The sequence below is a fragment of the Phodopus roborovskii genome, unplaced genomic scaffold, assembly GCF_943737965.1.
Source record: "Phodopus roborovskii unplaced genomic scaffold, PHOROB, whole genome shotgun sequence".
NCBI lineage: Eukaryota > Metazoa > Chordata > Mammalia > Rodentia > Cricetidae > Phodopus > Phodopus roborovskii.
The window spans coordinates 1,534,365-1,550,000 of NW_026126409.1; the positions used below are offsets into that span (position 1 = coordinate 1,534,365).

General features: G+C 37.1%; 1 protein-coding gene across 2 annotated transcripts in view; it reads left to right on the plus strand.

Annotated features, from left to right (window-relative positions):
• Positions 1-15,636, plus strand: part of Psd3 (pleckstrin and Sec7 domain containing 3) — a 358,240-nt gene that overhangs the window by 170,419 nt on the left and 172,185 nt on the right. For both annotated transcript variants that reach the window (XM_051181930.1, XM_051181929.1), the window contains one exon: positions 1,899-1,988. In XM_051181930.1, the coding sequence (XP_051037887.1) occupies positions 1,899-1,988 (90 nt within the window). The remainder of the gene's footprint in view (positions 1-1,898; positions 1,989-15,636) is intronic.

The following is a 15,636-nucleotide window of genomic DNA, read 5'->3' on the forward strand; positions in this document are numbered from 1 at the left end:
AATTGTTATTTGCAAGAAAAACTACAAATTGAAACGAAATATGTCATTACATGTTAAACATATTTTAGAATGATTTATACTTAGGAATAATTAACAGTTCATTAGAAGCAAACTAATGTTCAAATTTTTAAAAATTTAAAATTTTCAGATATGTTAAAATACTTTCTGTGGTTAGTGATTATATTGAGTCTTTTAAATTGCTTTTAAAAGACATAATTGCTTCGTGATTATTCATTGTTTTTTCTTATGTTCTTGGAATGTAAAAAAGCCTTGCCAACTCATATTGAAGTGATTTGATCATACCCTGAGGAACCTTTGTTGACCTAAGAAAGGATTATAAAAATTGAATTTTTCTAATTTTTGCTACACCATTGCAATGCACATTTTAAAGTTAAAATTCCTGTGCTTTAAAAATAATCAAAACGTCAGAAATGCAGACTTAATTCATTGGAGATACCTACTGAATAAGTTGACTGGCAAGGCTTGTTCTTAGTGTCAAGCTATTCATCAGTCTTTCATATGAAATTTATGCTTTCTTGCTGATGAAAGAGGCAAGAGTTTTGACAAACAGCCTTAGCATTTCCACTCCAAATGTTTAGATAGCCTGGGTGGGATGAGCCTTCTAGAGTAACACAGGGGAGGTGTGCAGCAGTTACTATGAAGAAGAAGGGTGTGTCCTGGAAGCTGGGGTTCTATGTATGTGCTGATGTCAATTTTCAGTGAAGTACTTGCACTCTCAATCGTTGGGAGCATGTGCTTGACTCATTTTGACAGCTGTGGTTCAGATCACCCCTCTGCCATTTATGAGGCAATAAAATAGCTGTGTCCAGACATATGAATGTTAATGCACTTTTGTTCACTTGCATTGCATACTGCCAGAAATACTCTACACCTTTCAGTGATCTGCATCCCTCTCCTGCATGCGCTCTTGGTTCTTCAGTGTCTTGTCAAGACTTATTTCTTGTGCGCAGCTTGAAAGACAAAGTGGCTTTTGATCCATATTGAGGCTTTGCTTATTGCATTGGAAGATGGAGGTGATGCCCTAAAAGGCGCAGATATTCTTTGTGCATTTTCAGAGGTCCCCATTCCTTAGGCTTAGAGGCTCACTATACAAAGCACTCCACTGCATGTAAAAGTGTCATTTGCGCCTAATCAACTTGTGTGAGCTGCAGTTCAGGCAGCTGGTTCAATATAGTGTTAACATTCTGGCTTCTGTTACCATAAGCATGAATTCCTGTTTATCTTACTTGGAAGTCATTTCCTCTGCTGATAAGATGGTCTGTTAGCTTCAAAGGGAATAAATCTGAGAACCTTCAGTATACTTAAATGTAAGGAAGTACAAACATTAATTCAGCTCTGAAGTGGCAGTTTAATCCATGTTTTAAATTTAAAACCATGTTATGTACCACCTGTATAAATGTAATATCATTTTTCTGATTGTTGTGATTGTTGTCTGGGTTAAAATAATTTTTTTTTAGGATTGAGATGTATCTTATTATTTTTTCTTATTTTACATATCAATTACAGTTCCCTCTTCCTCCCTCCTTCTTTCCGTCCCTCCCATGCCCCCCAACCACCCTCCCATCTCATCGCCCCTACTCCACAGGGAGGGTGATGCCTTCCAGGAGGGATCAACAAAATCTGTCAAGTCATTAGGAGTAGGGACTAGGCCGTACCTCTTGCCTTTAGGTTAGGGGAGTATCCCTCCATGGGGAAGTTTAACATAACTTTATGATTCATACATTTAAAAAGCATAATAAACCACTTGTCTTTCCTGTGCTAAAATTATATTATCACACACACACACAAGCAGTTCAATTACTAACTCAACTTACCCACATTTTAAAGAATAACTCTTAATTTATAATGACATTATGTTATATTTTCCTTTATTCTAGAATATTGGGAAGAAGATGACCTGTCAGGAGTTCATTACAAATCTCCAAGGAGTAAATGAAGGTGTGGATTTCTCCAAGGATCTTCTGAAAGTAAGCACAGGATTGCTGGTTTTCAAACAGACTTAGACTTATATTTGCTGCTACTATAAGCCAATGATTGCTTGAGTTTGGTTTTTTTTTTTTTTTTTTTTTTTTTTAGCTTTTTGTTTGGGTTTTTATTGGTATTTCTTTTGACCATTGATTTTGGTGCTTCAGATAACAAAGTTTTCTAAGGCAGTAATTTCTAACAATCTGTGTCATGGCATGTAATACAGAGAGAATAAGGAGATTTGACTAGTTGGTGATGCTTCTAGTTAATGTTTTTTGTCTTACAGTGGTACAGTTGTTTTAGAAACAAGCATTTGCAGACTTCTGGAGGCATGTATGACAGTGTCCATTCTCAACCACAGAAACACTCATCTGCCTTTCAAAATAGATTACATCCCAAGTGATCGAATTATTTGCAATTGGCATTATTATTGTAACATTCATCATGTTCTCATCAGATTTATTTTCAAGGAGACAAAATCAGCTTTGACATCACAGATTTATCCAGCATTATAAATAAGGTGTATTTGATAAAATGTAAAATAATAATTGCTATGGAATATGAATATTTTAGAAATAGGGTATAAGATATGTATGTTGAGAACATGATCTCTGTTCAGTCCCGGTCTTTCCTTTAAAACTTGGTTGACACAGCTTCCTTTTTGGAATCAGTCACTTGGATAGAATTGCCAAGTATGATAACACATTTGAATCATGCTGTGAGATGGAAATGTGCTTGTTGAGAGAGGTGTCTATCCTTCATTGTAGTTTATGTAACTTTTAGTCTATTTATATGGTGCATGCTTAGCTAGGGCTGTACTGACAAGCCACATCTCCAGTCCTGTGTAACATATCAAGAAAGGGTGGAGTTCTTCCAGATTTGAAGAGACATACTGGAAAATTAAAGAAGGCATTAAATATAGTACTATCAAACTCCAGAATACAATGATTTTAATGAAACTGATTTAAAATGTTATCTGGTTAAAAATGCCACTTTTCTTACAGTTTTTTATTTACTATATAACAATATTTTTTAAGTTAAAATACAATTGCATTCTTTACCCTCTTCCTTCTAGTCCCTTCCAAGTACTTCCACCCCTTGTCATCCCTCCAAGTCAGGTCCTCTTTTTCTTTGTTGTTGTTATATGAATACAACCTGTTCATTTCTTTTTTTTTTATTAATTTATTTTATTTTATATAACAAAGTCCAATTAAGTGAAAACAAACATTTATACACAATATTTGGGAATTTGGGCGTTGTTCTTTCCAAACTACTTCCTGCTGGTAAGGGGCGCTGTCATGGGGGATTCGAAGAAGATTCAGAAATCCTGGCTGTAGTCTGTAAGGCTGCTTTGTCCAGCTGTTTTGAATGTAGGATCACCTAGTACTCTGTTTCAGGTGGTCTGGCGTGATCAAACCACATTAGTCTGGAAGGAATTCACATCTTTTAATTTTCTGTGGAAACTAAAATAGAAATTCTTTTCCCCAGTAACTTGTCCTTCAACTTAAATTTTGGAGTCAAAGCATTTTTTTTTTAATTTAATTTATTATTTTACATGTCGATCCCAGTTCCCTCTCCTTCCCTCCCTCCCTCCCTTCCTCCCTCCATCCATCCCTCCCTCCTTTCCTCCCTTTTACCCTCTCTACCCTCTCACATGCACTCTAACCACCCTCCCATCCCCCCACCCCAATTCCATATGTAGAGGAATGCCATCCAGTAGGGGTCATGTAGGTCTGACAGGTCATGTGAAGTAGGGACTAGGGCTTCTCTCCTGTCTCTAGATTAAGGCAGTTATCCCTCCATGGGGGTTAGGGTTGTTATATGAATACAACCTGCTCATTTCAATTAGCGCTACATGTATATATGTGCTTTGGATGATTTAGTGCTGGTCACTTTCTTTCAAACTATCTTTTAATTTGGGAGAAAACTTCAATTAGGTAATACAGATAAACACAAAAAAAATGTATGTTAGTGTCTCACAACTTCTGAGTAACTCTTTATTTTCCTCCACCCTATTTCCAATCTGTAATGACATTGTCATGACTCACACAATATGATGGCCTGTAAAATGACAGGCATTCATGACATTCAGAGATTTAAAACACAGTGTGGTAAGAGTGAAAATAAGATTGAATACATTTCTTATGAAAATATGTTATTGTATTAGTGGTCAGAAATATGCTAATGTACTATATTGAACATGGTATTACATTTTTTCACATTGGCCTTACTTGTTTTAAATCTCTGTGACTGAGGAGTTATATTTAGATTGTTATTTCTTCAAATTCCTTTGGAAGAAAAATAACATTTCTACCTATATCTGATAATGTATAGTTGCATAGTTGGAGACATGTTTTAAAGGTTTAGCAAATGTTCACCAGCAGGTGTAGGACTCAGAAAAAATTCTGAAGCAAGTGTATACATGCCCTCAGAGATCACAGACCACAGAAACAAGGAGGACTTAGTAATTTGAGTACTTCTCCAGTATTAGAATGGAAGTGGACAGTCTATTCTGCTTTATCTGAACAGACATAAGAAAACCACACCATAATATATTTGTGTAAGGGAATGGAGAAATGTACCTCTGTTCTTTAATTCAGAGAATGTATAAAATCTTTCTCTGTCCTGCCTTCCCCTCTGTTGACCCTCCCTACAGTTGTCATTGCAGTTCCAGCCATTTCTTAAATAACCTGACAAAGAATTTGAGCATTTTGGCAAATAATTTTTCCCCATAAGTTATTTGGAGTACTTTTAGCTGTTTTGTCAAAAATCAGATGTTCGTAGGTGTGTGTGTGTGTTAATATCAGGATTTTTGATTCGATTCCATTGGTCTACCTTACTTCACCAGTTCTATCTGACCTCTTGTTTGACCATTTCAGCAGGGGACAAGACTGCAATCATGACACTGGCAAGTTGCCTTCCTCTCCTCTATTTCCTACCAAAAGGTGACATGAGGTTTCTTATCTCCACATTCTCTATGTGTTTGCCTTTCCCCCATTGTGTTTGATTCTGTGGTTATCAGTGAGTGCTAGTATAGTTGGGGAAATATGAATGAGACAAAATTTTTATTAGTCTTGTTAATTGTGATGCTATATTATTCTTTTATAAATCTTAACAATGAATGGGACCATATAAAAATACAAGGAATCCATTATTTATTATGACTCCAAGCTATTCTACAACTAAAAAAACATGAAGTTTTTAATGGAAAAAAATGAGCAGGTTTAGTAGTAAAAGGAATCAATCAGATTAGGCATCATAATATCCTTAATGAAACTTTACTGCTCTTCATGATTCTTTCAAAGTATATCATGTAACAGCTCAGATATAACTAGCAATATTAAAAACAACAAAACAGTTAGTGGCACAATAAGGGTTGAATAGACTCTGCTTTCCTTCAGTATATTTCAATATTTTTTAATTAAACAGAAGTACATTCCATCTTTAAAACAAAAACACATTGTATTTTGGAGAGTTGAAAGCTGAACAGCAGCAGCATGTACGTACTCTTGTAGAGGATGTTGCTGGCAACTGCCAGGAGGAAGCATAGAGTAAAAATGTCAGCACAAACCTGTTGTCCATTGAAAAGTGCTAGCATGGCTTCCCGTGTCTACAGTGTTGAGGGACACGCATATGAAGTATTACTTTGAGCCTCTTGTTGGAGCTGTTGCTAGATTATTTTCTCAGATCTCCCATGCCTTTCTTACTATGTTCTAACCAAATGGAGTTGAAGAGAAATGATTAGTAAAAATGGAATTTTAACTAGGCTTGATGGTATACAATTTTATTTCCAACACTTGGGAGACAAAAGTAGGTGAATCTCTCTGTGTTTGAGGCTAGCCTGGTCTAAAGCAAGTTTCAGAATAGCTAGTTATACAGAAAAAAAAAAACCCTATCTGGGAAAAAAAATTGTCTTAATGTCCTATGATTTGCAAAACTTAACACATCAGAATGCTTCATGGCAGAGTTTGAGATAAACTGTGTAGAAGAATCTGGAGAGCAATGTGGTACCTGTCTCCACCATGCTTCCTGATGGAGTTGTGAAAGTCCCTGGTCTCCCAAGTGCTAGTCATGTCAGTAGTGATAGAATCTGGTGGGGGTGGGGACTAATGTTCATTTTACTTTATTGTGTCTTAATCTCTATAGTTACAAAATAAAGCATCTGTCTTGTGCCTGTAGTTGTTATATTTTCCATGTGGACTCATTAAGTGTGCAATATCTACTACCCCACCTCTTCCTTTTCCTTACCTTCCTGCCACAAGTCTATATTAAGTTTCCCTATTTGTGTTCAAACTTCCCCCTGTGATGTCTTTGACGCAGAAAGTGGCTTGGCACAGAAAGAGTTGGAAAATGGTAGTCTTTAAGGAACCCATTCATTGTCAGTGATGGGAGTGTTCTTTACACAGTTTTTGTCTTTGTAAACTCAAATCATATCTCTTAATGTTTGTTTTCCCTTTGTGCTACTGATTTAGACAAAGAAGCTTGCACAAATATGGAGCCAGCAAATGTTCAGATATAAACCTAAGAAAGATGCTCTTTTTATAGAAGCATTCTCAAAAGATCATGCCTGAATACTGGAGGAGAGGAAGAAGGAGGCCTCAGTCTGAAACAGGTCTAAACTTTTTATAAATGAAAAGCCTGAAGCGAATTCTCAAAATACTTGATCTGAGTTATATTCAGAGTATGTAGTTGAAAATAGGAACTTATGGGTGGTATTTAAGTGTAGCTATAAAAAGAGCATCAACTGTTGCCTGGAGTAGGTGAGTTCTAGAAGAGAAGGTCATATAAACCTGGTAGCAACAGTATCTATGGAGGAAAGGGCTTAGATGCTTATCCTAGTATAAGGAAGAAAGCTTTTGAAAAGAAAGGCAATGCTATTGACCTTCTAAAGAGAAAAGCATTAAAGGCTGTGGCTCAAAATACAGACTCTTGCTGCCTTTTTTTCCAGCATGATAAATCAAGCTGAGTTTTGAGATGAAAGGGTGTGTTTTTGTTTCTACTTTCTCTATGGATGTCTGGAAGTCAAGATAATGGTGGTGCCTTTTGAATGATTCAGACCTTGAATGAAAAATGGTGATGATAATGAGGATGATACTTTGAAATGGCTGAAAGTCTACAAATCATTTTTGCATTAATTGAAACAAACAACAGCAAAAACCTCCTGAAGAAGTCCACTAGAATGGTATGACAGACAGATGCCACTTAAAGGATACACACAGATATTTAATCAAAAAGAAAAGCTTGGGTGGGGATGGTGGTAATCATGATGTATATTGTAGTAGAATATTAATGACTTCCAAGCAGATTTTATTTTTAATTTGACCACAAAGCAACACTACCTAGCCTCATATTCCATTGACTCCACGAAATTTTGAATGTTTGTATGTTTAGAGCACTCTTAAAACATTGCAACACTGCCCTCCAACTTAGCTGTTGGTGTTACTCAGACATGAGCATATAGACTTGACTCAAAATCAGTCTTACTACAACTTTAAACCTTCTCTTTTTGTTTATGATTTACCCAAAGTAGCCTGGGAGGCCTCTATGACTGAACATGCTTGCCTACAGGCTTATAATCTAAGATTAAATGAGCTATACTGTGATATATTGTTTATTCATTAAGGAAAAGTTGAACATATTTTCATTTAGAAGAATTGGTAGTTATAATAAAAATATTTATTCTCACAAAGGAGAACAGTTTGTTTTATGGTGGTAGTAATAACATCACTGTGTATAGATCAGTTGTATGAAACAGACTGAAAGATATGAGAACAAGTAGCAATTGAGGTAATCATTTTAATAATCTCTCCCTCTGTTTTTCCTTCCTTTCTTCCTCCCTCCTCCTTTTTTCCTTCCTTCTTACCTTCTTCCCTTCCCTCTTCCCTCCCTCTCTCCATTCTTCTCCTTGAGTGTGCCAAGCAAGCACTCTACTATCAATGAGGTACATCTTCATTCCTGGCCTATTCTCATTCATTTGCTTAATAAACATATTGCTGTTTAAATGTAAGTATAAACAAGTACTTGACACAAGATACTGACCTAAACACATCCTGGAGACAGTGTTCCACTGACAACATATTAACCACTCCAATTACATATTTTAAGACAAACTAAATGAAAGTATTTAGGTTCTTAACTTTCCAGTTGAAATTGTTTTTAAGAACTAGATTTTATTTTGTTTGTATCTGTGTGGGGGATGGATTATTGGAACCAATGCCACATGGATGTCAAGGTTTGCCTCTTTCTATTTACTGTTTTTAAGTTTTACTCTTCCCTCAAACTTTCCATAGGTAGAAGTAATCTTCTGTGTTCATTTTCTTCTTTCCCATTCACCCTTTTCTTCCCTAAATTGTTGCTTTCTCAGAAACATCAAAAGCCACATTCATACATACTTTCAAGGAAGTCTCTTTAAATTATATAATTGCAATTATTCTTCCCTTCGTTTTCATCCCTTAAGTCTTCTCTTATACACCCATTCTCTTCTCTCTAATTCATGTTTTTCTTTATTTACTACTTCTTGTGGTGGTGGTTGTGGTTGTAGTGTGTTTTGCTAAATATATAAATACAACCATCTCAGAAAGTTCATATAGTGTTACCTGTCTGTATATGACAGATCTATTTGACATTGTCTAACCAACTGGAGGACCCTTCTCTGGGGAAGAACATTTCTCTTCAGCATCACCGATGTGCCTGTAGCTAGAGGTCCTTATAGCTTTCCCCTTTATACCTTAACATTTCCCTTATTCAGGTGGCCATGCTGATGATATTTCATGGATGTATAGCCATTCTGAAATTTCTAGGAGAAAGAATCTCAGAAAACTTCTTGGTTCTCTGCCTTACAATCCTTCTACATACTCTTCTGCGATAATCCCCAAGCCTTAGGTGTAGGAATTGTGTTGTAGCTCTGTCAATTGAGATTGGGCACCATTTTACCTTTTGTTCTATGCTTTTCAGTTAGGTGTGGTTTTCAATAATGGGCTTGGTCTGTTGTAATGAGATATTTACTTGATAAGTGTAATGAGTATGGTTTTTCCTGCCAGCCGCCTAGTCTTGTCCCGCTGCTGCGCCAGCCCCAAATAACACACAGAGACTCTGTATTTGATACAATGCTGTTGGCCCAGTTACTTGTTTCTTATCGGCTAGCTCTGTCTTAAGTATTAACCCATTTCTGCTGATCTATGTATTTCTCTTACCGGGGAGCCGGCCGGCATACTGCTTTCTCCAGACTCTCCATCTTGACTCTCCTTCCTCCTTCCTATTTATTCCTTGTCTCCTAGTCCCTCCTATCTTCCTTTCCTATTGGCCAACAGTGCTTTATTCATTAACCAGTATGAGAAACTTATACAGAATTACATCTCCCATCAGATAAGGGGTGAGAACTATACTTATCTGTGGATATAAAGATAAATATTTAGCATGTAGGTAGGGATTATGCTGGTTTCATAAAATGGCAGTTGTAGATTCACCTACAAATTCTATGACTTCACTAGCTTGGTTTCCAGTAGAAGGCGTGGTCTCCCTCTTGTTGAGCAGGCCTAGATCCAATTTAGAGAGCTGTTTGTTACCAAGATATGTGTGCCATTATTGTTCCCTTGGGGCTATTTTGTCATGCTGGTTCATAGGGGTTATAGCTGGGTAGGAATGTTGTTTGCTTCCCTTTCTTGAAAGTTTGAAAATTTGCAGTACCATGAAAACTAGTTCTTATGGAGAAGCTGTGAAGGAAGTCTCTTAAGGTGAACCTTCCCTTCAGTGTTGATTTGTCAAAAGGACACATTCATTCTGTTGCCATCCACTGTTCTAGTCACAAAGATTTCCATACCCTCAAGGTTTTTCCTTGAAAAATGAAGCATGTTATTCCTTTAGGTACCTCTGACACTTAAAAGACTGCTGAAATGGAAAGCCAATACAGATCCTGTTGCTAAAGCAAGTTGCCTCATTGTGAGATTACTTAATTCTTGAAGCAATTATTTCATTAGAATGCAAAATTAGGTAAATTATTACTTGTCTCACAGAAACATAAATCAGTTACTCAAAATATTATCTTAAGAGCATATATGCATTTCTAGTTGTTAATCTTATGAAATCACCTTAGGCAAAAAGGGTTTGAAAAGAGATTTGGACACCATACTGTTTGATATAAAGATGAACTCCTGTGAGAGTTCAACTCCATCTTAAGGATTGATGCTGTGTATTGAATATTATGGTATGTGTATGTGTGTGTGTGTGTGTGTGTGAGAGAGAGAGAGAGAGAGAGAGAGAGAGAGGCAGAGAGAGAGACATCCAGAGTTATTTTTTAAAAAATACATGCTGAAATAATTTCAGTTTTCAGAGTTGTCATTGGTTTCCAAAGCAATAAGGGCTACAGCCTGGGACTGTTCCATAGTGCAGCCTTACATGTTTCTCTTTATTAAAATAATCATTAAAACTTAATGATTGTTCTTATTTCTTCACTAACTTATGTGTCTGAATTGCAGAGCACTATCCTTATAGGACAGGTACCATGTCATTTCCTCATGTAGCTTAGAATCAGAGTACATGGTTTCACAAATTGGGAAGTGTCTTACTCAAAATTTGTCGTGGAATGTATGTAAATATGGCTGTAAAGTGGAGTTGCTGGACTTGACATGTTTATCTAAAATTTGTAGGTGAAATTTAGTAGGATTTATAAATTCTCTTTGGTAAAAGCTATACTAAATATACTGGGTGAAGCAAATATGAGTAAGACATTAATTAGTTCTTCAATGAGGAATGTTTAATCAGTTATAGTAATGTTTAGATCTGGCCATCAATTAAAGTCACTGAAGGTGAGGGAAGAAAAGAAAGAAACAAAAGTATCCTTATCATAGTTTAATAAGGATCAAGATAAACAAACAGGCCAAATAGATGTTTATTCAGGGAGAAATAACTTATAAAATAGACAGATGAACACCAGCAGGTTCCTGGTCCCAAGGATGCCTCCTGATCCTCTCCTGTCTTAGTCCTGCCAGCAAGAGAGTGCTCCTGGCCTCCTCCTCAGACCTAGCTCCCCCAGGTCACTTCCACCCCAATGGGCGTGGTCAGTGCCATAGATGTGGACAAAGTGAATATCTCACTACATATCCTTATTCAAATGGCAATATATTGAATGATGGAGAAAAGTCTGGCAAAACATACTTTGTATACTTGCTTCTTTCAAAAAGGAAATGAAAAAAAAAATAATAATTCTCAAAGCAACTTTCCTAACAGTAGTTCCAATAGAAGCCATTCAGATGTCATCAGGAAATGAAGTATGGTAGTTCCTATAGAAGCCTACTGCCAGAAATGAAAAAGAATGGACTACTGGCACATAGATCCTGGATGGCAGATGCCTTACACCAGGGCTCCCCATGTTGATTTGTTATTTGAAGTTCTGGAATAGCCAAAAACAGTTTATGTGTTGAAAACAGTGCTTTTCTCCAGGTATGTGATGATGGGAATTTCCTAGGCATGTGGAAACTTGCTAAAATGATGCTATCATCAATATAGTTTAGGAAAAAGTAATGATAAAAATCCTTGATTCATTCTCCCTGCCCCTACTTTTTCCTGATAGCAAGTCTCTCACCACCTGTATTTTAAAGCTTCCATAGCAATTTGAACTAGTAAGGAGGATATAGTTGAAAGTGGGTATAGTAGGCATTAGTACTTTGTCATCATATTTAACAGTATGGACCAACTCTCTTTCTTAGGTTAGGATGGGCATTGACGTAGCTACTGTTCCTGCTTCACCTTCCCCAGTAAAAAATCCAGTTTGAAGCTGGACAATATTTCTTTGTAGAGGCACTGAAGCTGATGGACTTCCAAGTTCATTCAAACAGTTTACAGAATTGAGCCTTGTGTGCTTCTAGACTGAGGCCCCATTTTTGTTTTTGGTGTTTTGCCCAGTGTCTTCTCACTCTCCAGAGCTGACCATGCTTTCACCATCCATCTTTAAAGCCAGCAGTGATGAGCTAAGTCATCCCACTTTTCATATCTGTTTGGTCACCTGATTTTTGCCTCATCCTATCTTTGGTTTCCTCCTTTGGCTCATACTGAGTGACCGTTGTCAGTTATCTTGTGAAAGGCTTATATGATTACAGTGGGTTAACTTGAATAATTCAGAGTAAATTCCATGTACTAAGTAAGGTCAGCTGTTTCAATCAATTCCATCTCCCACGATCCTTACCACTGGCATGTGGTAAGTGTTAGATAAGTGTTAGATTAAAAAAGCACAAGAATTTTGTGTGTTAGTGTGTGTGTGTGCAGTTTCTGTAATATATTATAAATAACATACAATATATGTTATATATGTGCATTATTCAGTATCTATAATATATTATAGATTATATATTATAACATAAGATCGGTGTGTGTGTGTGAGTGTGTGTGTGTGTGCGTGCGCGCATTGCCTTTAAAAAGCTGAGGGCTTTTGGAAAGAGAAACAATCTGGGAAACCACCTTCTACAGGCAGAATTTAATTGTCTTTTGAAAGAAAATTCTGATGGATGTTGTGGAGCTAGAACAGGAGGTATTTTTGATTGGGAACAAGACTGAAAATACCAATGTGGAGAGAGGCTGCATACCAGTTTGTGATACAGTCAAAGCAGTCCTTCCACATGAATGCTTTCTCGTTGTGTTAATTATTGTTTACAATGCATTTATTCAGGTCAGTGTAGCATGAAGTCAGATTTTTATTTTAGCTCAAAGTAGAAAAATAGAAATGTCAAAAAGTTTATGATCATTTGCTGGGCAGAGAGATATACTATTTTTAAAAAGACTAAGGCAGCTTTATGCTGAGATTGTTTTTTGTACTACTTTTACATTGACTGTTAGAACTTTGTCAAATTACACATACAAGTATAAAAATCTATTTCCATATTTCTACATTTCTAAAAAACTCTAAATCTATAATCCAAGGAATGTGACATTGTGTAAAACTATGAGACTCTCACAGTATTGTCCTATGAGACTTTTCTCTTTGACCACAGCTAGTAGATTTTGGCACCTTAATTACAACCACAGACTGAGGAATGATGCTGTGGCCCTGTGGCATCTTCCTTTGTCTGTTTAAAAGTTACAACTATACTATAGCCGAGAGTTTGGTAGACAGTCTATATAAAAGAAGAATTATTTCTGACATTGCTTTGTGTTTAATCTTACTTTTTATCACTATTTTTTAAAAAAATAACTGAATGTATTTTTTTTTTTTTGTTTTGAAAGATATCTGTACAAAAGGTTGTAGACTACTTCCTGCCCACTCTTTAAAAATACAGTATAAGTTGTAGGCAGGTGTTTTTATTAAACCTTCTAAATATGTACATGATAGATCTAAAACATGGAAAGCAGCATAGATAGCTGGTACATTTTATAGAAGCTGACATGAGAAGTAGAGAGAAAAGAAGGCTATCTGGCAGGAAGCCAAGGTGTCTTTCACTGGACAACATCAGTCTCTCCTTATGTGGTGGACATTTACTCATGGTCTTTCTAAGGCTTTCTTCATGTCTCTCACCAGTGTTTGTTTTCCTTCCTTCTCTTCCCACCTTCCACCCAAATCTGGAATGATGTTGGCCATGTGATCACAGACCCATGAAGGAAACTCTCTCCTTCTCTGGTTATTGCATAACTTCAAGAAGAGAAGTAGTTATTTCTTGGCTTTGCTTTCTGAGTCAGTGTTAGTGCTAAAGCTTTCCTACCAGAGTTAATTCGGCTCTTCAACTCCTGTAAAGGAAACCCCATTTTTCTGTGTGTGACAGTGTCTGGTCACCATTGTACCGTCATCTCTACTGACTTCTTAATTTAAGCATCACATCAAAAATTATTTGTTATTTATTTTATATCCTGACTACAGTTTCCCATCACTCCCCTCCTCCCATGTACTCCCCTGTACCTCATCTCATCTCACCTCACCTCTGTCCCCATCTACTCCCCTCCTTTCTTATTCAGGAAAGAACAGGTCTTCCATGGGTATAAAGAAAATATGGCATGTAAAGTTGCAGTAAGACTAAGTGCCTCACCTTGTGGTAAGGCTGGGCAAGTCAACCCAGCATGAGGAATAGAGTTCTAGAAGCCTGAAAAAGAGTCAACGACTGCCCTGTTCCCACTGTTAGAGTCCCTCAAGAAGACCAAGTTACACAATTGTCACATATATACAGAGGGCCTAGGTCAGTTCCATGGAGGTTCCCTGGTTGTCAGTTCAGTCTCTGTGAGCCCCTGTGGTGCCAGCTAGTTCATTGTTTGATTTCTTGTGATGTTCTTGACCCCTGGATTCTACTATCCTTCATCCCTCTCTTCAACAGCATTCCCCAAGCTCAGTCTAATGTTTGGCTGTGAGTCTCTGTTTCTGTTTCCACAAGGTGCTGGATGAAGAATCTCTGATGAATATTGGGCTAGGCCAATCTATGAGTATAGTAGAATATCATTAGGCATCATTCCATTGACAATTGTTTTCTCCAGCCATGTCTGGTTCTATCCTAGATCTCTGGGACATCCAGCCTCTGCATCCAGGTACTCCAGGCAGTGTCATGGATGGACTCTGTCTTCTGGCATGGATCTCAGGCTGGATAAGTCTTTGATTTGCCCTTGTCACAGTCTTTGTTACCACCCTTAACACAGCATATACCACATGCAGGACAGACTGTAGGTTGAAGGTTATATGGCTGGGTTGGTGTCCCAATCCCTCCATAGGTTGTCTTACCTGTTTACAGGAGTTGGCCAGTTCTACATATCCCCTGTTGTTAGACATCTTGGATAGGGTCATCCTTCTACAAGAAATTTTCCTAGCACTGGGTTTCTAGCTGATCTTCAAATGATCCCCTTTCCAGTTAGCTCTTTCAGTACTCTCTCCCTTACCCTACCTCTACCTAATTCCTTGTGTTTACATCCCAACCCAGCCCTAAATCCACCCACAGAATCTCTTTCCAGCGTGATCGGAGTGTCCCTTTTAAACTTTCCTTGTTACCTGCCTCTTTGAGTCTTTGAATTATAGCATTGGTTATCTTTTACTTTATAGCTAATATCCATTTATAAATGAGTACATACCATGTTTGTCTTTCTGGGTCTGGGTTACCTCACACAGCATGTTTTTATCCCCCCTAGTTCCATCCATTTGCCTTTGAATTTCATGATGCCATTGTTTTTTAACAACTGAAATATACTCTATTGTTTAAATGTACCATATTTTCTTTAACAATTCTTCAGTTGAGGGACATCTAGGTTGTTTCCAGTTCCTGACTATTATAAATAATGCTATGAACGTAGTTGAGCAAATGTCCTTGTGGTAGGATGAAGTGATCTTTGGGTACATGCCCAAGAGTAGTAGTCTTGAAGTAGTTTGACTGCCAATTTTCTGAGAAACTTCCATATTGATTTCCAAAGTGGCTGCATAAGTTTGCAGTCTTACCAGCAAAGGATGAGTGTTTGCTTTGCTCCACATCCTCTCTAGCATGGGCTGTCAATTGTGTTTCTGATCTTAGCCATTCTGACTGGTGTAAGATGGAATCTCAAAGTCATTTTGATTTGCATTTTCCTGATGGCTAAGAATATTGAACATTTCTTTAAGTGTTTCTCAGCCATTTGAGATTCTTCTGTTGATAATTCTCTGTTTAGATCTGTCCCCATTTTTAAAATTGGATTATTTGGTATTTGATGGCCTATTCC